The following is a 13,421-nucleotide window of genomic DNA, read 5'->3' as shown; positions in this document are numbered from 1 at the left end:
CGCTTACGTGGAGATATGTATGTTAATCAGAAAGATGGCCACTCGGATCGGGGAGGTCAAGGGCACGCCTGTTAAATGGAGAGACGCGTGCTTTGATGGGGCACGTATGGGCACTGTGTTAACCAACATCGGTTGCTCACGTGGGGCCGTTCCCAGCATGTTTGTTCAGATGCAGGAACGCAGGCAGGAGAGTGACTCTTTCTTGCAGCGCCGGGCGCCCCCCGCCCCCCTCCTGGACCCTGGCTCCCAAAGGCCCCATCTCAGGAAGCTCTAGAAGGGCCTACGGAGGTGCAGCTGGGGGCAGGGTCCACGCCGGGCTATTTCCATCCAGGACAGGCTGTTCTAGGAAATCCTAAGTGAGCGTCTGACCGCCGTAACCTCATTCCCCCTGCAGCCCTGAGCCAGCCGGGAGCCCAACACAAACACGCACTCACGCACGCACGCACGCACACACAGCAGGGCCAGCCTCCTCCCTGCCGGCTGCCCTGGATGCCACCAGCTCCTCCTGTCCCTGGGAAAGCCCGGGCCTGCACCCAAGGCCCCGCTTGGCTGCCAGGTCCCTCTGGGCCGCCAACTGCATCCCAGGACACGCTCCCCCGCTCACACGCTGATGCGCACCCAGAGCCGACCAGGGCAGCAGCGTCTGTAACAGCAAAAGCAGATGGTGGCCTGAGTGCCCATCGGGGGGCTGGTTCCCAGAGCTGGCTCACCCCTGGCCGTGCCATCGCAGAGAATGAAAGCACCCCACATGGAAATGCCACAGTAGGGGTGGGGGGAATGCAGCAGCATCGCAGGTGGGACAGCCCTGGGGACCCACGCAGATGCCCACTCACAGAACCATCAACCCGAGACCCCAGAAACAGTGGTAGCGGGCCTCGGAGGAGGGCAGGGGTCCTAACTGGGGCGGCTGTGCCCCAGGGGACACTGAGCCATGTCTGGGGACATCTATGGTTGTCATGACTGGGGGTGCTCCTGGCGTCGCGTGGGTGGAGCCAGGGAGGCTGCACCACGCCCCACGGCGCCGAGGACGACCCACAGAGGATGACCCCGGCCCTGATGCGTGCAGCGTGAGAGGATACCTTCTGCGGGGTGGCAGGCAGTGTGTCCCTAGAGACTGTCATACTGGGTGAAGTAAGTCAGAGAAAGACAAGTATCACATGATATCGCTTATGTGTGGCATCTAAAAAAAAAAATGGTACAAACGAACTTATTTACAAAACAGAAGTAGAGTCACAGATGTAGGAAAGAATCTTATGGTTGCCGGGGGGCAAGGGAGAGGGAGGGTAAATTGGGAGATTGGGATTGACACATACACACTACTCTGTATAAAATACCTGGCTAAGGGCTTCCCTGGTGGCACGGTGGTTGAGAGTCCGCCTGCCGATGCAGGGGACACGGGTTCGTGCCCCGGTCCGGGAGGATCCCACATGCCGCGGAGCGGCCGGGCCCGTGAGCCATGGCTGCTGAGCCTGCGCGTCCGGAGCCTGTGCTCCGCAAACGGGAGAGGCTACAACAGTGAGAGGCCCGCGTACCGCAAAAAAAAAAAAAAAAAAAAAAAAAAAAAAAAACCTGGCTAATAGGGACCTGCCGTGTAGCACAGGGAACTCCACTTAGTACTCTGTGGTGACCTATGTGGGAAAGGAATCTTAAAAAGAGGATATATGTATGCGTATAACTGATTCACTTTGCTGTGCACCTGAAGCTAACACAGCATTGTACATCAACTAGACTCCAATAAAAACTATTTTAAAAAAAAAAACAACCCTCACCATGTGTGAATCCACTGTGGGCCTCAGTGGGTGCGTTTCACTGTAAAATGGATTTTAAAACAATTCCTAAACATGTCTGTCTCCAGATCCCCACTTAACCCCAGAGCCCAATTCCAGAGAAGGGGCCAGGCCAAGGACTCTGCCTTTTTTCAGACACATCGTCATCCTTTGCTGTCACTAGAAAAAGCCTCTGCAGAGGGGGGTGGGAGTGGGGGGTGGGATGCAGGGAGGCAGGCGGGGGGCATTCATGGTTCTTCAGGGCGGACGTGTGCCCCGCATCTCTGGGGTCCGTCTTCCATGTCGTGACAAGGCTCCTCCTTAGCCAGCATCCATTCTGTGCCACGGCCTCCACGGAGGCTGGATGTGCCCATTTTACACCTTTTATTCATTGAGGCCGAGCTGGAGACCTTCTGGGTTCCCCAGGGCCACCGGGGTAGATAGTGAGACCCCCGTCTGCAGAGGAATGGCAGCAAGTAATTCCAGTGCGTGGGTGTGTGCCAGGCCCTGATCTAACGGCTTTACATGTTGTATTGCATTTAATACTCACGATGACCCTACAGGGAAGGTTCTGTACCCCCGGGTAAGGATCGTTGGGAGGCCACAAGCACAGAGCCACTTGGGCTTTGGGGCTTTGAACCAATCCTCTGCCCACCCTGCGGCCTTCTCCAGGGCTCTGGTGTCCCTGGGGGGCAGGGGGCAGCCCTGAGCCGACTTATGTCTGGAAGGAGAGAAGGTGGGGGCCGGACTCTGTCGTCCAGGGGCCCGTGTGGCGTCAGACTTCTCCTCCCGTGGGCCGTGTGACCCTGGGCGGCCCCCTTCCCAGCTCTCAGCCTTGGTTTGCCCCTCCTTACAATGGGCTCCCAGCCCCTCATCCATGGGTTGCTGGGAGAAGGGGGGGCAGGGGCTCTGCAGGGAGGTGCAGGGGTCCTGGGAGTGGAATAACCCTGCCTGCCGGCCCTTGACCCTCTGGCCCTCCCCGCAGGCATCTCATCCCCGGTGAAGAAAACAGAGATGGACAAGTCCCCTTTCAACAGTCCGTCTCCCCAGGACTCGCCCCGCCTCTCCAGCTTCACCCAGCACCACCGGCCCGTCATCGCCGTGCACAGTGGTGAGCACTGCGGGCCCCGGGCGGGGAGGGGCGGCTGAGCCCTCTAACCAGGCCACTTATGGCCGGGGAAGTCCCACCGGCCGTCTGACCACGAGTCCTATTGCTGTAGCCTCCCACCCGGGCAGGAAAGCCTGCAGCTGCCATGGTAGAGAGCACCGGGGCCTGACTCTTTTGGGGCCTCAGTTTCCCCTTCTGTACATGGAGGTGCAGCCCGGGACTCACCCCTCAACCTGCTCCCCATGTGTCATACTCAAGCGACCCACCAACGGACCCCGGGGCGGAATGGCCGCAACAGGAGGCAGGCACCCAGAAGGACACACACAGGCCACACAGGGGTACGGGAAATCTCAGCCACACAGACAGGAAGTACCACGCTCACAGTGTGGGGTGTGAGCTGAGCCCGTCACCCGTCCACTGGGCTCATAAACGTCCCCCTCCCAGGGCTGTCCATAGGACCGAATGAGTTAAATCAGAATGAGTTAAATAAGAGCTTGAATGTCACCTGTTGCCCCTTGGTTGTGATAATGATGATTTAGTTCCATACAAGGGCAAATACACATACAGGGCAGAGGCAAACATCAAAACAGCACAACAGTTTAGACTAGGAGCCGGCCAAGCAGGCCCCCCAATTGCCACCGTTCTTGTAAATAAAGTTTTATTGGCGGAGGGCCACACCCATCTGTTTACATGTCATCTGTGGTGGCTTTCAGGCAACAAGGGCAGAGTTGAGTAGCTGCATCAGAGACCCTATGGCCTGGAAAGCCAAAAGTAGTTACTGTCTGGCCAGGGGCTAGAGAGAGAGGAAGGGGGAGTGACCACTAGTGGACACAGGGCTTCTTTTGGGGGCAGTGAACTGGTTCTGGAATTACGAAGTGAATATAGTAAAAGTCACTGACTTGTTTAGAAAAAGAAAAAAAACAAGCAAATACCACACTGGAATATTACTCAGCCATGAAAAGGGGTGAAGCACGGACACTCGCTACAACGTGGATGGACCTTGAGACCACAATGTTCAGTGAGAGAAGCCAGACACAGAAGGACACACAGCGGGTGATTCCATTGATGGGAAATCCACAGACAGAGAATGGCTTCCTGGTTGTCAGGGGCTAGGGGTGGTGCTAATGGGGACGGGGTTTCCTTTCAGGGAGATGAGAATGTTCTAAAAGAGATTGTAGTGATGGTCATACAGCTCTGTGAATGTGCTAAAAAAACACAGTGAATTGTACACTTTAGAAGCATGGACTTTATAGTGTGCAAATAGTATCTCAATTAAAAAAATATATTGACCCACCAGCCATTTATGGAAAGAGTTAGCCAAGCCCCGGGTCAGGGTGTGGCCAGTCAGGCTGGGCTCGAACCCTGGGTCTGCCACCTGCTTGCTCTGTGGCTGGGGCAGAGGAGATTCCCTCTGAGAGCCATGGTCATCCTCTGTCTTTTTTTTTTAATTTTTATTCAGTAGTCATGACTTCCTCTGACCACAGCCGGGAAATGTTCTCTCTGATTTTTTTTAAATTAATTAATTAATTAGCTTATTTATTTTGGGCTGTGTTGGGTCTTCATTTCTGTGCGAGGGCTTTCTCTAGTTGTGGCAAGTGGGGGCCACTCTTCATCGCAGTGCGCGGGCCTCTCACTATCGCGGCCTCTCTTATTGTGGAGCACAGGCTCCAGATGCGCAGGCTCAGTAGTTGTGGCGCACGGGCTTAGTTGCTCCGCGGCATGTGGGATCCTGCCAGACCAGGGTTCGAACCCGTGTCCCCTGCATTAGCAGGCAGATTCTCAACCACTGCGCCACCAGGGAAGCCCCCATCCTCTGTCTTAAAAAAAGACGTGATGGGAATTCCCTGGCGGTCCAGTGGTTAGGACTCAGCGATTTCACTTCCGAGGGCTCAGGTTCAATCCCTGGTAGGGGAACTAAGATCCTGCAAGCCAAAAATAAATAAATTTAAAAAAATAAAAATAAAAGTGCTCCAAGGGGTGACGCCAGAACTCTGTGGGGTCACAGTAGGTTCATTGAATCCGGGCGTGTAAATGACAGCAGGGCCTGGTCGTGGCAGATGCCACTGGGCCGCCACATATTCGTATTATTAAAGGTGCCGCAGCGTGGGCGTGACGCACACCCACAAACACAGTCACTCGGAGACAGGGCGGCCTGGCGGGAGCCCCTGGTGACCACTGCCCCCCTCCTCTCCACAGGGATCGCCCGGAGCCCTCACCCGTCCTCGGCCCTGCACTTCCCCACCACGTCCATCTTGCCCCAGACGGCCTCCACCTACTTCCCGCACACGGCCATCCGCTACCCACCTCACCTCAACCCCCAGGACCCGCTCAAAGATCTCGTGTCGCTGGCCTGCGATCCGGCCAGTCAGCAGCCTGGACCGGTGAGTTTGGGGGGCACGACCTCCCTGGGGCCCTGGCGCGAGTGTCAGGCAGCCCTTCCTCCGCCAGGGCAGCTTCTGTTTTACAAACGGCGGGGTCCACAGCCCCTGGAGCCAGACCGGGTGGGAATTCAGGCTTTTGCAGATGTCTGAGCGGACGGTATTCTAGGAAGCCCCCAAATCAAACACGGTTACGGCTGAGCTCAGGCCGCCTTTGGCCAGACTTCCACCAAAGCTTTTGGTGTCCAGAGCCTTTCAGATCTGGGAACCGCGGGCGAGGTGGTGGATGAATGAATGCGTACTCGCGGCAAATGCGGGGAGATGCGTCTAGGCCGCCCATGAGGTCCAGCGATGCTGTTTAGGAGGCGTGGAAGGAAAGCCAGTGGGTACACAGTAGCCTGAGGAGGCAGGGAAGGCATGGCGATCCCAGGATGCTGGAGGCCTGCGGGGTCAGGCGAGCACCGGGCACCCACCAAACTCGTCCCGGCCGTGCCCACCAGGCCGGTCCACAGCCCCGGGGTGGACGGCAGCCCGAGGCGGAGGGGCGCCCGCCGCCTTAACCACCTGTCTCTCTGTTCCCCCCAGTTAAGTGGAAGTGGCCAGCTCAAAATGTCCAGTCACTGCATTTCCGCTCAGATGCTGGCACCCCCGCCCCCCGGGCTGCCGCGGCTGGCGCTCCCCCCCGCCACCAAACCCACCTCCGAGGGAGGAAGCTCGTCGCCGACCTCGCCCTGTAAGCACCCGGGAAGGCGTCCCCGAGGGGCCCCTCCCCTCCCCGGCCCTGCCTCTGGGGTCGGGGTCTCAGGCCCAGCCCGGTGGGTACCGGCGAGTTTGGTGGGTCCCCAGATGGAGGCCTGGGGCCCACGTGGTCAGGTCCACACAGGGCCAAGGCAGCCTGAGGGGATGGCCAGGGGCAAGTCTGGGGTCCGCCCCCATTGGCCGAGCGGCCTGGGGCCCCCGTGTCCCCCCTCTGGGCCTCTAAACCCTCTTCCGTGCAACAAGCAGCTGGCAGTGGGTGAAGATCTCAAAGTGGAGGTGGGAGGGCCCGACCCGGCCCCCAGAAGCCTTTTGCCTGAGGAAAATGAGAATCTGTTGTGGTGATGGTGGCTTTAAAATCAGGACATCTCACATAGAAATTCCACAGTTCCGGATTCTCCGGGGGAACTGGCCCCAGTGGGCCCTGTTCCTGCTGGTAACCTGGGCTGGGCCACATCTTTAGACAGGACACACCCTGCCTGCCCACCTGACCCCAGGAGGCCCTGGGTTGGCTGCCTCGCCTTCTATAACTTTCTGCTCTCTGGATGTGGGTCCAGGTGGTAGCCTGGTGGGAGACCCTGGCTTGGTCTCCTAACCTTCTAGAACTTTCCACCCTCTGGATGTGGCTCCAGATTACGGCTCACCAGCCCCCAGGGCACCTCCCCCTCCCCCGCCACCCCCAACCCCAGTCCAGGGCTGCTCCAGGCTGGGAAGAGGTTCCTAGAATTCCCATCCTGGGGTCTATCTACCCCATCAGTGGTGGCTCTGCCCCCAGCCTCTCCCCAAATCCCCTTCCTCTTTGGGTGTCTCTCCCTCGCTCCCCAGATGAGATTCCTCACCCCACCCAAGCAGGAGGGGCCAGCCCTCCCATCTGGGCCCCATCGGCCCCCCTCCCCGCATGCAGCACCCCAGTATTTCTTCCCCAGCATCCACTGCCTGCCGAGACCCGGGGCAGCCTCACGTGCAGACGGGCTTTCTCCAAACACCATGATGGAGCACAGGGCACTGGGTTGCAATCCTGCCCCTGCATCTCGCTCCCTGTGTAACCTTAGGCAAACGTCCTCCCCTCTCTGAGCCTCAGTTTTCTCAGCCGCAAAATGGGAGAGTCACCAGAGGGTGGTGGCGAGTGAGTCAGTGCAATAGATCAGGGAGAACATTTAGCGGGAGGCCGGGTGCAGAGGACAGAGTCGGCAAGCGGCGCTGGTCTTCACCTACTCTCCCTGCTTTCTCATCTGTGAAATGGGCATAATGTTCACGTCTGCCGCGTTGAGGCTGCCGAGGGTTAAAATGGGATAGTGCCCAGTGCCTGGCTTACAGTGACGCTTAATAGACGAGGGAGAAACATGGATTTCTTCTCCTTCCTCTGCACCGGCTTCTGAACTGCAGGTGCAGCCTGCTTCCCAGTCCCCACCCCCAAATCCCCCAAGCCTCACCACCTCCCACTTATCTGCGCTCTGGTGGAGACCACACGGGGACCCTCCCGCCACCCCTGTCCCCTCCCCAGCCTGGGTTGCGAATCATTCACTCACCAGCAAAACATAGTGCGATTAAAATATAATCTCATATATATATATGTGCACACACGCAGCCTTCCCCATGCCCTCTCCAGGAGGGAAATTAATAAATAAAACTCCCTCAATAATTCATGGCCCCCCACGCGGCGGGATGCAGGCCGCAGGAGCAGGATGGACCAGGCAGTGGAACACTGAATAATTCACAGGCGGTTTCTGGATTATGAAACTTTCGTCCTGCACCTACCCTCTCAGCAGACACCTGCCCGCGTGACCCCGGGGGCCCGAGACCGTGGGCTTTTCGGGGTGCCTGGACCATCGGGGGAGGGCGGCAAGCTCGGAGGCACCGGCTGCTGGGTATGAAGGCCCGGCTGTGTGACCCTGGGCAGCGGCCACCCTCTCTGGTGCTCCCGCGTCGCCCCCGCGCTAACGGGCTTTCGGTCTCTCTCCTCCCCGCAGCCTACTCTACGCCCGGCACGTCCCCTGCAAACCGTTCCTTTGTGGGATTAGGACCAAGGGATCCAACGGGCATTTATCAGGCACAGGTAGGGGCCAAGAGGCCGGCTGGTGGGGGGGGTGGGAGGGGCAGGGCAGAGGGGCCGGCCTGGGCGCGCAGGGAGAGGCCGGCCTGCTGGGTCCCGTGCCGCCCCCGCCAGCCGCACCCCTGGCACGGTGGCCAGCCTCCCAGCCCCTTCCAGGGCCTCGAGCCCACGCCCGGGGACGTGGTATGGCCCCAAATCCTGCCAGGGGACACTCCTGGCAGAGCTGCTGTGGGCTGGGATTTTCACCGCCCTGGCCCCATTTGTACCTATGGGAAGACTGAGGCTCGCAGAGGCAAGGGGATTTGCCCAGGATCACACAGCGCGTCAGCCCAGGCTTTCAACCCCCCAGCCTGCATCCCCTCCCACGCCGGCCGGAGGGAGGGACCACAGGAGAGGGAGGGTAGGGGGTGCCAGAGGACCCCAGGACACCAGGGGCAGGTGGGAGACTGAGGCAGCCCATGGCAGGGGGCGGGGCCTCCTGGTAGGACATGCAAGCCCCCACCCCTGGCTCCAGCCTGCGAAGTGGGAGTGGGGCGGCAGAGGCGGGCTTAGCATCACTGCAGCTGAGTGTGCACCAGGGTGGGGGGCGTGAGGCTGGCTGAGGACGAGACGAGGAGGCTCAGAGAGGAGGAGTGAGTTGTCTGAGGCTGCACAGCAGTGCAGGGCAGAGCCTTGATGGGTCTGGAACTGAGACTCATGGCTCCCAGCTTCTCTCGGGGTGGGAGGTGGCCTCAGCCCCTGCCCACGTGTCCCCGACACCCGCCTTTGGGCCAGGGTCCACATCTGTGTTGCGTGCAAGCCGGGAGTGTGTTGGCAGGGGGTGTTCAAGGGTGGTGGCTGGACCCCAGAGCCGTGCTCCCTGGTGCGTGTTGGGGAGGGGGTCACGGGACATAAAACAGCCAGAGGGCGTCACCAGCTGCCCCAGGCCCAGTGAGGCCCAGACACACAGAGAAACCTCTTCAGGGCTGCCCAGCATCTCCAAATCCCCAGAGCCATAGAGTATGGGGCTTTGTGGGGTCCCCAGGGGTCAGGTTCGAATCCTCAAGCCACTTTGGGAGGGTCCCCCGCAGTGGAGTTCATGGGGAGGCGTGGGGAGGCGGTGGAGACGAGGATGAGACCAGAATCAGCCATGCTGACCATCCAGCACAGCCTGGACCCCTGGCGACCATCTGAGGCTGGCCAGGTTGCTGCTGGCAGCTCAGGGGGACAGAGTGGGTGGGCAGGACCTGGCTATCCCCCTCCCTCCCTGCCCAGACTTTAGCTGGGGGTGCTGGGGTCAGGGCACCAGGGCTAACTGCGGGGAGCTCTGAACCTGTCTCTTCTTCTGGCCTTGGGCACCTCCTGGGAGTCTTTGAAGGGTCTGGAGCATTAGGGGACCAATTTTACCCAGAAAGGGCACTGAAAGGCCAAGACCACCCCACACACCCTCGCACACCCAAACTGTAAGTGTCCTGCTTTACAGAGCCCCAGCCAGGATCCAGACAGAGGGGGTCACTTGGTCAGTGCTACCCACCGAGCTGGGGCGGCCCCAGGATTCCCCGCCTTGAGTTTTGGGTTCTGTCCCGGCCTAGACACCCCTGCCCCCCGGTGCTCAGGGAGCCAGGCGTTGCCTCTCCCACCCCCACTTGACAGCCCTCCCCGCTGGAGGCTGGGAATGTCCTAATTGCTGCAGAAAGCAAAGCTAATAAAAGTGACAGGGAGGGGGCCCTGGCCTCTTAACCCTTCCCCAGCCTCCCCCCCACCCCATTGTCAACCCCTGCATGGGGGGACGGGGGACCACCCGGAGCCAATGGCCTGCAAGGGGAGGGAAACCAAGGTGCCGGGGAGGGCGGCACCTTTGGTCACCACCCCCCTTGGCCAGCAGGCCCCGCTGGGGACCCAGAGAGAGTGGGTCTGGGGCTGTGGAGGAGCCTGAGGGTCAGGGGGGCGCATCCAGGGCCCTGCCTGGGTGGGGAGGGGTGAGAGCCTGGTGTCAGGTAGAGTAGGGTGTCCAGGCAGGGGCATCAGCACTGCCAAGGGCTGGAAATGATGGGGAAACAGCCTGAAGGAAGAGCCTGTGGAAGACCTCAAATGTGGGCTTTGGCCTGGGGGCCGAAGGGAGCCACTGAAGGGATGAGAGGGAGGGAGGAGCACAGCCAGGGCTGGGAGTTGGAAAGAACTTCGTGGGGCTGGTGGGGGAGGGTGGCACAGAAGGTGACAGACGGATGAGAGACCCCAAGGCTTATGGAAAAGGCAAGGCCCCCCATCTGGGTCTGGTGGAGGACCCCGCCAGCACCACGCAGGCAGGACCACGGGTCCCTGGACTAAGGGCACCCAAGTCCCCCGGTGGGTTCAGCCCCCCACCCCCGGCAGACCCTGGAAGGAGGGAAGGGTGGGAGGAAGGGGCCGTGAGACCCGCTCCCCGCTCTTGGAGCCCCTTTGCAAAGGGCTCGGAGCCCAGAGGCCTCTCCTTTCTGGCCCAGTCAGCACTTCCTCCGCCTTCGTTATTCCTGGCCGGTTGGCTTTCCTCTGCCCCCACCCCCGGCCCCTGCCCCGCAGCCTGCAGCGGCTTCTCTCCCCGCACCACCTGCCCTTCCATCTCCTGCCCTCGCCACAGTCAGTGCCTTGCCCCCTGATCAATAGCCTCTCCCCTCAATCAGCGCCCCTCCCCCAATCCATGTCGGTTGATCTCTCCCTGATCGATTGCCCACCTTCTTCATCCCCTCCACCCCCGTCTCTCACCATCAGTCCCCCCAGTCCTGAGGCATCCATCACTTTGACCCCCAGAGTGGGGCTCTTGTGGACTCTGACACCCCCGCCCCCTCCGCTGTGTGAAGGGGTCCACCCGGCCGAGCATTTTACACCAGAAGCTCTTTGCCCATCACGCCCATTCAGCAGATGAGCAAACCGAGGGCCAGAGGAATTTAAGCCACATGCCCAAAGCCACACTGGTGGCTCCAGCCAGGCCAGGGGGATGCCAGAAGAGCCCAGAACTCACTACTGGCACCGCGTGGCCTCTGTCTCCCCCTCAGCTGATGGGGGACGATGTTGAGTTGAGGGTGCCCCCCCCCCCCCCACTGCTATGGGCAGAGAGCCTAGGAGGGGAGGAGGCAGGGAGGAAGGGCCTAGGGGAGGCCAGCCACCACCAGGGAGGGTCACGCCCAGAATCTGTCTGGTTGCCAACGGAAACCAGACATGAGGTAATGGCCAAGATGAACTTGAACTTGGCTGGAGGTGGGGGGCTGGGAGCCATGGCGCCAGTTCGATGGGATGGCCCAGCGGCTGCGGGGTGGCCTGGTTGGAGGGGGCGCGATTGATTTACAGCAGGGGGCGGAGGAGCAGCGCTGCTGTGACCCCAGAGGGGTGGGGCTGGGGGTTACCTACCCCCAGGCCCGCCCCACACAGGCGAATAGGATGCATTTCCAGGGGAAGGGTCTGTACAGCGGCTTCCCTGTGGAGACCCAGGCCAGAGCTGTCCGTGCAGACCTGGCCACCTGACCCAGAGCCTCAGTCCCCCCCGCTGGAAAGTAGGAGTCATGACCCCCTCAAAGGCCAGGCTAAGGGGTCAGCCCCAGGCAGGGGGACAGGCGAGGACTGAGGCCTCTCGGGCCTGAGTTCGAATTCTGGCTTCTCCCCTCCCACGCTGGTGGGCTTGGGCAAGTTACCTCACCCCTCTGAGCCCCGGTTTTCTTCACTGCAAAACGGGGTCGGGGGGCAGTAGTCCCTCTTTCATGGGGGTTCTGGGGGAACCGTTAAATGGGAAAATGTCACCCTCTGCGGACAAGGTGGGCAGATCCCCTCCCCTATTTTATACTCAGGGCAATGAGGTACGGGGGTGAGGTTGCCGGATTTAGCAAACAAAACCACAGAATGCTCGGGTAGATTTCAATTCCAGATAAAGGATTGAAAAGAAATAATAAATTTTTTTTAGCCTCAGTATATCCCAAAAGTTGCATGAGATGGACTTATATTAACAGGTTTATCCGTAGTTTATCTAGAATCCAGACGTCACTGTACATCCTGAGGTTTATCTAGCAGCTCTGCTTAGGGGCAGAGTCACTTGCCCAGGGTCACCCAGCCGGTTATGCCAGGTCTGGGAGAGGGGAGACAGAGGTCCCAGGTCCCAGGGGGTAGGGGGGCCTCAGTGGGTATGGGCAGTGGCTGGCGGAGCCTGACCCCCCATCTCTCTCCTTCTCTCTCTTTCTCTTTCTCTGTGTCCCCCTCGGGCCACCCAGTCCTGGTATCTGGGATAAGAAAGATTTCTTCCCACGCCCTGCTCCTTCGTCCCGGGAATCGCGGGGAGCCGCACAGCCGGCCCCCGGCCCACGTTTTCGGTGGCAAGCTAGAGCAAGCAGGAACACCCCGCTGACTCCCAGCCCGGCCGAAAGACAAAACACACAGACACATAACACACAGGAGGAAAAGAAAAAAGAAAAAAAAAGGAGAAAAAAAAAAGACAAACGGGAAAAAAACAAAAACAAAAGAAAACCACACATAAAAATAAACCCACCCAACCAAGAAGATAAAAGGTAAAGATGGCAACGCTTCGGACTCTCGGGATGCCGCGGCCGGACGGACCGGACTGGAGGGCCAGGCCCCACTGCCCCTGGGAGCGGGCGCTCGGGGCGTCCTAAGTTATTCATCTCCTCTCGCTGCTGCTCTGGGAGGGCCGGCTGCCCCCACCTCCGCCCTGGACCAGGTGAGCGCAGCCTGGTGCCCGTGCCCAGCCGACGGGGCAGGACACCCAGCGAGGCCGCCTCTCCCGCGCGCCCCCATCGCCACTGCCACCGGGACAGTGTTTGCCAAGTGGGGAGGCAGCCCCCGGGGGGCCGGCGAGGACCCCGGCGGCAGGCAGCAGAGGGCACCGCGGAGGCTGGGGTGGGCAGGGGTGCGACAGGGGCAGAAGAGGGTTGCGGGGAGACCCCGGGCATCGCCGGGGGACAAGGACGCATGGCCAATACTCTCTCAGGAGTGCCCCGCGGTTGTGGACGTCTCCGCCCCCCACCCTCCCCACCCCAGAGCGCGCCGGGGACTCGGTCTTTGGTGAAGCCCTGTGCGCGCCGGCCCGGTTTGGGAGACATCTCTATGCAAATGACCCCCAGCCCGCCCCCCCCCCAAGGCATAGGAGGCCACCCTAGCGCACCCCAGTCCCCGGGGGAGGGCCCCGCGTTGCACACACTGTAAGAAATGCACTTTCCGAGGAGGGGGCTGGGGGCGGTGGAGCGGAGGGGCCCGGGGCTGTTCTGGACTCTCCATCCACCCAAGCCCTGAATGGGGAGGACCCCACCACCCCGCTTAGCCTGTGGAGGTGTGGGAGGTGAGAGCGAGTGGTTTAAGTGCCTGATTCCCACCGCCCGCCCCCCCCCCTTTGTCCAGCTGGG

The 13,421-nt window shown here is 60.5% G+C and overlaps 1 protein-coding gene across 4 annotated transcripts in view; it reads left to right on the top strand.

The window, feature by feature from the left end:
• Positions 1 to 12,528, top strand: part of NFIC (nuclear factor I C) — a 58,814-nt gene extending 46,286 nt beyond the window's left edge. The window contains exons 7-11 of one of the 4 annotated variants that reach the window (XM_082836012.1): positions 2,752 to 2,877; positions 5,071 to 5,255; positions 5,838 to 5,985; positions 7,979 to 8,064; positions 12,276 to 12,528. In XM_082836012.1, coding sequence (XP_082692138.1) covers positions 2,752 to 2,877; positions 5,071 to 5,255; positions 5,838 to 5,985; positions 7,979 to 8,064; positions 12,276 to 12,293 — 563 coding nt within the window. In that variant the 3' untranslated portion in view covers positions 12,294 to 12,528. The remainder of the gene's footprint in view (positions 1 to 2,751; positions 2,878 to 5,070; positions 5,256 to 5,837; positions 5,986 to 7,978; positions 8,065 to 12,275) is intronic. The other 3 variants (XM_082836011.1, XM_082836013.1, XM_082836014.1) reach the window with 3 other exon arrangements.
• The last annotated feature ends 893 nt before the right edge of the window (positions 12,529 to 13,421 follow it).

The sequence above is a fragment of the Leucopleurus acutus genome (assembly GCF_964270905.1).
Source record: "Leucopleurus acutus genome assembly, chromosome: 3".
Classification (NCBI taxonomy): domain Eukaryota; kingdom Metazoa; phylum Chordata; class Mammalia; order Artiodactyla; family Delphinidae; genus Leucopleurus; species Leucopleurus acutus.
The sequence above is the reverse complement of the archived record's forward strand: the minus strand, read 5'-3'. Positions and strand labels throughout refer to the sequence as shown.